At 38.8% G+C, this 9,552-nt stretch overlaps 1 protein-coding gene across 1 annotated transcript in view; it reads right to left on the reverse strand.

Moving 5' to 3' along the window:
- LOC110170477 (uncharacterized) overlaps window positions 1–6,541 on the reverse strand; it is a 7,129-nt gene extending 588 nt beyond the window's left edge. Inside the window, exons 1-4 of the mRNA XM_055163341.1 lie at window positions 6,387–6,541; window positions 6,164–6,306; window positions 2,794–3,016; window positions 7–191 (exon numbers count right to left, since the gene is read on the reverse strand). Of these exons, the coding sequence (XP_055019316.1) occupies window positions 7–191; window positions 2,794–3,016; window positions 6,164–6,306; window positions 6,387–6,414 (579 nt within the window). The 5' untranslated portion in view covers window positions 6,415–6,541. The remainder of the gene's footprint in view (window positions 1–6; window positions 192–2,793; window positions 3,017–6,163; window positions 6,307–6,386) is intronic.
- Between the last annotated feature and the right edge of the window lie 3,011 nt (window positions 6,542–9,552).

The raw sequence follows: 9,552 nt of genomic DNA on the forward strand, positions 1-9,552 counted from the left end.
ATTAACAGTATTAGTAGTGTTTGTTTGAGGTGGAGCTGAACTTACGTAGCTGAGCAGAAAAAGGAGGAGAGCAGAGAGCAGCAGACCCACAGCTCCACACAGGATGAGAGGACTTCCCAGCGAACGACACACCACTATATTTGTCTCCTCGTCCGGGATGAAGCCGGGTGTGGGGGCAGGGGTGGGGCAGCCTGAAACACACCACACAAACAGTTTAATCAGAGATCCTAAGAGGTGAAGGCAAAATGAACTCTTGTGAGCTTTGTGAGCCATAGTAGAATGTTATTACCTCCTCAAAAGCTGACACCTGGAGATGTGTTTTGTGTGTTCTACCACTAGATGACATCCTTTTACCTTTTGTTCAGTACAGATACTTCATTTTAGGGTTGAAATCATCCAACTCTAGTGAAGGTGCATGAAGTTTAAAAACACAGTGGTCACTTCCTGTATCACCACATGACATCACAAGGTAGAACAGAGCATTTTCTGTTTGAAGAGAGACGAGCTCAGTCTAAATGTGCAGGTTTGTGTGTTCAACATGTGAATGAAACAAAACACAACTCCAGGTGTGTGTGTGATGAGGAAACTACATACAGAGATCAGAAAACAGTGTAATATGGGCCCTGTAAAAGGTGCACCATGTAACTTTTCATGTGGAGGGTCTGCCACCTGCTTGTTTCCATGGAGATGTTAGTGGGGTGGGGGTGGGGGGGGGCGCGAGATGTTTTATTCGTCCTAGGGGGGGCATGACAGAAAATAATTGAGAAGCACTGCTATATGGTGAAGCGTCTTGCCTATGGACACAACTATAGTTTTTCTCACTGCTGTCCCACAGTAGCACCTGGTATTCCCAGAGCTCTCCCATCCAGGTCCAGTCCTGAGCTGACGACATCAGAGTTTGACAAGACCATTTGGCCACAATTATTATTGTGTAATTATTCAACAAATCTATCTCCACGGAGACAAGTAGGTGACCACCAGGCCAAGTTACAGGTCAGATCTGTGGAGAGGTGCTCCCACTCAGTCTTTATCATTAAAACATCTGTAACTGAATGAAAGCAGCTGTGGAACATTCCAGGCCAAGACACAACATTTATATGAAATCCTCATGAACATATTTTACTTTATCCTGGTTTAGCCCTGGTTCAGTCCTGGTTTAGCCCTGGTTCAGTCCTGGTTTAGTCCTGGTTTAGACCTGGTTTAGCCCTGGTTTAGACCTGGTTTAGACCTGGTTTAGACCTGGTTTAGACCTGGTTTAGAGTTACCAGTCCAGTCATAACTTTACAATGTCGAGTGGGTCTGGAACTACACTGACGGGCGATTTATGTTAATGGAAAAAAAACCCCAAAAAACACAGGACTGAGAAACAGTGCTGATTTTTACAGAATCAACAGTGGAAGCAACAAACTCTTATTTATGTCGGGTAAAAGAAGTGATACATTTTGTTCTGAATGATACTGTTCTTTAGAGAGGTTTATGATGTACTATGTTTGAGAGACACGTGATACAAAGTAATGCTCTGTGGTCTGATTCTAGACCCTCTGGAGTCTAACAGAATGTAGAAGACACTGGCTGACAGGATTTAGTCCAGGTTTAGTCCAGGTTTAGTCCAGGTTTAGTCCAGGTTTAGTCCAGGTTTAGTCCAGGTTTAGTCCAGGTTTAATCCAGGTTTAATCCAGGTTTAGTCCAGGTTTAGTCCAGGTTTAGTCCAGGTTTAGTTCAGACTTTTACAACATTGTAAAATGTTGCTCAAAGCATAATTTGAACTTCGTAACATTAAGTCACATTTATCACATTTATTTATCACAAAGTCATGAGGAAAGCAGGCGTGTGTTGTTCGTGTGTTCCACCCACAGACTGTATGTCTGTAGGTGGACACAAAACACAAAAAAACACCACCATTTTTTATTTCAACTCTTACTGGAAAAAGTTAAAAACACCCTGTATGCCTTCCGACTCATGTTTAGACACTGAAAAGTTAGAAATGAGATTTTTGTGAAGAATAACAGCTATAAATGTGAGTATGGAAAAGTCCAATAACTCAGCCCCAGATTCTCAGGGTGAGAAGTGATACCAGTCTACCACAGTCTAGACTTCAAAGTGAAAACCACCACATATATGTCCAATCATCACAGATCCCTGATCACACCAATAGACTCAAGATTATAAAGAAGGCAGCCATGTTGTGGGGGAGGAGCTGGACTCTCTGACTGTAGTGTCAGTATGTTGGAGTGTCCAAAATCAGGATTATTGTGGTCTCCTCCTCCCACATGCTCCACAATGTGCTGGTCAGCTACAGGAGCTCGTTCAGCCAGACTGTCACTGCCACGCTGCTAAACTGAGAGACAACCCCCACCGTAACTCCACTGAAAGCTCATTTATGCTCCACTTTCATTTGTAAACTGATCGGTGTGTTCCATGTGCAGTACTGCATTTATACTTCCAAATGTTTCTAATGTCAAGGCTGTGTTCTCTTAAACAGCCACCAGAGTGCGCTAAAAGTTAGTCTGAGAAATGACCAAAACATGAAATAGAGCAATAAAAAACATGGAGGCGCCTACTACAGCTTTTAAATCACATCTGTTGGAAAAGAGTTGAGGAAATTATGTGAGAGAAGTGTTTATTTGTTTTGCAGCTGGTCTCTAGTCAGAACAACACAGAGGACAGACAGAATCCTCTACAGGTATCCATAACCTGGCCCCAACTATTACACTTACACTTATACTTATGTTATAATACTAATACTGATAACTGCATTTACATGTTTATAAATGTATATTGTTCATGTTTTACCTGTGACACTGAGGCGGACACGTCCCTCTCTGTTCTGTTCGCCCACAGGTGCAGCCAGGTAACACTGGTACACTGCCTGGTCTGAGCAGGTCACTGTGGGCAGCTGCAGGTTCAGAGTCCCCTCCTCCAGAGAAATCCTCGTGTCTGCGTCCACGTACCACCTCATCTGACCAGCAGGGAGCGCTTTGGACACCAGCCCGCTCAGACGAGGGACTCCGGTCTCCTGCAGCAAACAAACTTTAAATGAGGAAAGGGTCAAAAACAGCCTGCTCGGCCCACAGAGAGGAGGTCTCAAGGTCTTTCAGTGTCACTGGGTTCAAGGAAACTCTGCAGGAGGTGTTTTTTGACTCAGAGGAGGGGCTGTCTCAGTGCTGTGGTGGGAGCAGAAACACAACTGGAAACATTTAAACAGGTTATTGGTTGTGAGGTGAGATTTCATTTGAGTGGTGACGGTACGTTCTATAAGTTTGGAGAAATGACAGGTTAGGGTCAAGTCCAGGTTTTTCTTTTTCAAGGTTGTATATTAAGCAAAATGGACTCTTGTGAGCTTTAAGCCATGTTATTGTGGTTACGTCCTCAAAAACATACTTGGAGTTGTTTGTGAGTTGTGTTTTGTTTCATTCACACATGTTTGAATAATGTTTGAGTAATCCTTTATGTGAGACTTTTGTCTGTCTACATCTCCAAAGTTCAAAATTGTGATGTCATGGAGTGGTAACTTTCACGTTAACAGCTCCTTTTACCTTCAGTTCAGTAGAGATAGGAAATGTCCGGGTATGTTTTTGATGAGGAAACCTTATAGATCAGAAAATGGAGTCATATTTGCCGTTTTCAATGAGGGTAATAGCAGCGAGCTTGATGGTGGGTGGAACAAAGCCACTGAACAGAAAGGAGTTCATGACGAAGGTGATGGAGGTTTTATTTAGTTTAAATTAAATGCTGTTTTACTTTAAATTATAACTCAGATTTTGCCAAATTCAGAGGGTAAAAAATGTTTCCCATGTGGTCTTGATCCAGGTTTGGTCCTTGAGTCTGGTCTTTTATATTTGAATTCCGTTTTCTTTCTTTGACTTTGTTGATCATGATTCCTGCTCAACATGATCTTGTGTTCGTTCAATATCCAAACTCTCCAAATCCTGAGATAAATCCAGGCTTTTTTCTCAATCCTGGTTTAGTTCTTGTTTGGTTTTGGCCTATCCCTGGTTATGAGCAGTTTCAGTAGGTTAGCAACACATTTAACATATGTGCACAAAGAATATTGTTCACTATTTCAGAACTGGTGTAACACAGTTTAACACAGTGAGCTCATGTTGTATTTATATTTCATGACATTACAGAAACCACCTGCTCCATGACGACAAGGGAGATAAAATAACGTCTGATTCATTCTTCCCCCATACACCAGTATACATTGTCTCTGGTCCTCTCCTTGTATGGAAAGCTTCGTGGTCTGAATGGTGGTTTGAATGATGCTTTGAATGTATTTGAATGCTCACATGCAGTGGAGCTGTGTGGTCAAGAACAAGCTACACTAATATACACACAGCTGCTACTACCAACAACAGACAGAGTACTCAAAGTACAGCCAAAATAAACACTATGACACTTTATTCTACTTTTATTTTTCTCACATGTATATAACAAAAAGTGTATGAGAAAATGAAATGTATTGTTTCATAAACAGGAATCAGCTGGCTGAATAATTTTAAACTAAATACATCCTACTTCCTTCCAGTGAAACAGAGATTATTTTCTGGTTTATCTTGAATGACAGACTGTTCAGACATGCGAAGATAAAGAATAAGTAATCCACAAGTTGTGGCATGCAATCTCTTTATACTCCTCCACCTCACTGCACTCCAATTAGTGCAGTGAAAAATAGTTGCGTAGCCACAGCTGCCCTTATGAAATAAGTCCCGACTAACTCACCACATACAAATCAGGTGAGTGAAGTGTCTTGCCCAAGAGCACAATTAGCCTGTGCAGCATGGTGGCTGAGCAACTAGCATTCGTGCTTTCTTTTCTGTGCCTGTGTGTTTTCTGTTCCTTTTGGTGTCTGGGTGGGTTTCTGGTTTCTTTTATCAACCCAAAACATGCACAACAGATCATATCCTCCATCTAAGGCAGCTCTGATCTTTATGAGAGGAGGAGACAAGATAACCACTCAGACAGATCAGGAGTCTAATCCACAATCTTGTGACAGCTGCCCAAACAATTATGTTGTCAGCAAACCACTTGGCAATGTGATCTGTTTCTGTTTTATTATAAAATTGCTCCTCTGTTCCTATTGGTCAGACAGCTGCAAATTAACTTGACTGGACTGAAACAAAGATACGGTATACTGATCATAGTGAGATTGTAAGTGTTTATTGTTTTTGTTTTTTTTGGGGGTTTTTTTTCAACAAATTGATAACTAAAATAAATGAGCATGAGAGAGCATTTAGCACCAGTAGTTTAATTTGTGTTATAAGCATAACTATCACCAGAAAGCGCTGATGCTGAGAGAAAAGGTGTGGTATTAAGGGTTGAATAAGATGGATTTTTTATTTTTTTAAACATAAATTAAGTATCATGAAATTGTTATGAAAGAATATGAAAGGTTTATCAATGATGAGTAATATAATTAATTTGAGTTTAAAAAAAAGCTAAAAATAAAAATAAAAAGTTTAGTCTGTTATGCTGCCCATATTTCAATATATTATATGATGATTACAAGTGCACTAACATCAGAATTAAAGAGGAAATGACAAGAGTTGCATTTCCATTAAAAAAAAAAAAGTTCCTCTTATTTGTTTACAGTGTAACATTATCCGACTGAAAAAATAATTTGATTGTAAAAACAGAGTGTTTACAAGTAAAAGTACAAAGTTGCAAAATGAGCTACTGCAACTTTGTACTAAGTAAAAGTACAACTGCATGGCTAAAACGTACTCAGTTACAAGGAGCCTATAAATACTGCTTCTAAAATTGTATTTAAGTAAAATACAATTTAAATAAAATACTCCTCAGAGTTAGGGGTGGGACAAGAAACAATTTCTACAGTACAAGATTTTGACATTCCTTATAATAAATAATGTTATTTTTGTTGTTCTATTTCTATTGGTTTCTTTCTCTGACGTCATATGGACTTGACGGGCATAATAATAATATTTAGGCCAAACTGCATTCAAAATCACATTTGAGTGTTTACTTTCAAACACTGCATAATAACATTGCCTTTAACACAATGCAAGCTGACACAGCTGCACTGCACCCAGTGGGAGAGTCAAAATAAATATTTGCCTTCATTGCAAACAACACCCTGTCACGTAAGCGCACTGCTTAGGCAGAACAGAAATAAAATATATATATATAAACTGGCGTAGTTTACCTTGTACCAGCGGACTGCATGGTACTGAAGCCCAGGCTTCATCTTTGCTGTGCAGTTTAAAGTTATATTCATATCAGGTAAAGCTGTTATAACTAAAATGTCCTCATTGTAGGCTGCAGCAGTAATCCACAACTGGCCCACGACTAGAAAACACAAAATATGCACATGATCCACTGACTATGACAACATTAACCCAAGATGCAGAGGAAAAAAAACAACTTACGTGAGAAAAACAAAACGTCAAGCCACATCCTGCAGGTTGGACTTTGTGCACTCCGATCGAAAGAGCACACAGGAACAGAACACTCTTTTTCTAGCGCTATGTGCACCGCCCTGGCAGAGCAGTGCGCATGTACAAGTTGTGTTTCTTTTCTTTTTCTTTTTTGTGTCTTATCCTGAAATCCTGAGCTCAAACTCATTTTAATGAAATCATGGACATACTATTAACTATTAAACACACACGTCTGTGCTGTGCGTATGAGCACCTAAAGACCCAACTGAATTGAAACAAGCTCTGGTGGGGAGGATGGGATCAGTAATCGTGTTTTTATGGCTGCCAGCACACAGTGGAGTTACAGGAAATGCAGTTGTAGATGAAAATGCAAAGAAACCAAGTAAGAAATCAAATGTAAATTTTGAGGTGAAAAAGTGAAAAAAAAAAAGGGGAGAGACTGGTGATAAGATTCGGAAAAAAGAGCAATGACATATCCAAGCAGGTTATTATTATTATTATTATTATTATTATTATTATTATTATTATTATTATTATTATTATTAGTAGTAGTAGTAGTAGTAGTAGTATTTATTGTTATTAATATAGCTATTACGTTTTCCAGTTCATACTCCTCGTCAGTTAGTGGCGGTAATGCATCAAAAGGTGTTTGTCCACTGCCAATAAAACACACAAGGTGATCTGGCCGGAAGTCAACAGGAGAAGCGTGGATCTGTAAAGGGAAGCCGCTCCCGCTCCACTGCCCGATCTCTTTAAGTTATTTTGTCACCGATAATCATCCCAACCGTTTCTTATGTTAGTATGAGCACTGACTGCATTTAGTGGGACCACATTTAACCAACTTTGAGCTTCATCTGGCAGCTATCGGCATCCCCAGCATGGCCATGACTGTGCGGTTTCTCGTGCTGACTGGTAGGTTTTGTCAGAGCCATTCTGAAAGTCCCGTTTAAACGCATATTTTACTTGTTCAAAGATGAATGCATTGCTAAAACTGCTAGTATATATAAATCTAAGTTTAGCCTTTACAAGACGTTACTTGGTGCGCCCAAACAGAAAGTAGTTGCGTGATAAGCAAGATGACGTGACCGCGGTGATGCTGCGCGTTCACGTGATCTTGGAAATTCGAAGAGAGATCTACGTGAAGTTGCCCCCCACCAAACGCAAAGCTACACAAAAAGTATGTCTATCGTTTGTGCTTTGTTTGTGCTGCAAAAAGTTGCGTTTGTGCTGTTTTAGTTTTGGAGATATTAACGATTCTTTTACAGGTCAAATTGGGTTCAGCAGCCCCCAGGAAACTTCAAAATGCTCTAAAACAACACAAAATTTAGTCAATCGTTTGTGTTTCGTTTGTGCTGCAAAAAGTTTGGTTTGTGTGATTCTGGTTTTTAAGATATTAACAGTTTTATTTTGGGCGGATGACGTCATCCAGCTAATCAAAAACAGCCTCAAAACAGCAGAAAATTATAAGAAATGATTGTATTTGGTTTGTGCTGTTTTGTGCTGTGACTGTTTTCATTTGTGCAAGCATATTTGTAAAATTATTCATTATTATTTTTACTAAATTATATGATGTAATTTCCGCTCAGCTGACAGCAGCAGCTTTAACAAAACTCTACAAAACTAGTGAAGAGAAATGATCTGAGGCTGTGCAAAAGTCTGTTTTAGAAATATACTTGCACAATGAAAACAGTCACAGCACAAAATGGCACAAACAAAATACAAACACTTCATATCATTTTCTGCTGTTTTGAGGCTGTTTCACATTTTGAGGGGCTGGATGACGTCATCAGCCCAAAATAAAACTGTTCAGATCTCAAGAACCAGAATCACACAGATGAAACTTTTTGCAACACAAACAACAGAGCATTTTGAAGCTTCTTGGCGCTGACTGACTCTAATTTGACATAGAAAAGAATTGTTAATAGCTCAAGAAGTAAAGCAGCACAAACTGAACTTTTTGCAGCACAAATGATTTCTGACTTCCTGGTGAAACCATAAGCGCACGTGCAGCAATGGCAATTACACACATTTGCATAACTTTATTATCCTTGCTGATTCATTGAAAAGATGTGCAAAAAGTCCTAGTGTTGTGATAAATGAATTATGTAGGGAGTTTTTGCAAAGTTGCATTGCTGAATACTTCAGTAATTATAGTATAAAACAGATCACGTGAATGAGTCAGTCAGTGACATCTGTTGTTTCGGTCATGCGCATTTAAAATTGTATCAGAAAAAAAATCTAAATTCAGCCTCTGCACATGTACTGAGATAGTTTCTGCCTCTTAACACCCACTTTTACACTGGCTTTTAACCGCGTGAGTTGTATGGTCCTCTGTGTCTTTTATTTATCTGTATGTTTTTTGTTTTTTTTTACCTTTTTATTATTTATTGGTATTCTTGCTCTTATTTGATTTGACTAGTTTTATTGTCTTATTGAGGACTAGTGGCGTTAAATAGAGCTTTATTTTATAGTTCTATTAGGTATGTTTTATTTGTATTGTGCTGCATTTTGGCAACTGTTTTGTTTATGAAATATGCTATAGAAATAAAGTTGTTTAGATTGGATTTAACGTAAAATTCTATTCAAAATGCAGAGACGCACAAGGGAACACATTGTCCTTGCAGTTACCTTTATTTTGTTAAATGAAGTAAAGGGTGTTGTCATCTGTGTTTATTAGTCTAATAATATTTTGCTCCTTGTTTACATTATGGTTGCTAGGTAACCGTTATGGAATTACCTCTATATGTGTCACATTATAAACTTAAAAAACTAGGCAGAGGTTTTGTAAAATCTAAAAATATAATGATAACTGATTAGTGACATAAGTAGAATTTTTTTTCATTCACACATGTTTAACACACAAACCCTGTATATTTAGGCTGAATTCTTCTCTCAAACAGAAAACACTCTGTTCCACCTTGTGATGTCATGTGGTAATACAGGAAGTGCTCCACTGTGTTTTTAAACTCCACACACCACTAGAATCATTGGGATCATTTCAGACCTGGAATTGCCGATCTATTGAACTAAAGGTAAAAGAAGCTGTTCACTTGAAAACTACCACTTTATGACATCAGAAAGTGGAACAAAGCATTTTGAGCTTTGGAGATGTAGACAGACTAATAATATATGGTTAGCCAAACATGTGTGAATGAAA

Source organism: Boleophthalmus pectinirostris, unplaced genomic scaffold (genome assembly GCF_026225935.1).
Source record: "Boleophthalmus pectinirostris isolate CB_2022bp ecotype Guang Dong unplaced genomic scaffold, ASM2622593v1 HiC_scaffold_6, whole genome shotgun sequence".
Classification (NCBI taxonomy): domain Eukaryota; kingdom Metazoa; phylum Chordata; class Actinopteri; order Gobiiformes; family Gobiidae; genus Boleophthalmus; species Boleophthalmus pectinirostris.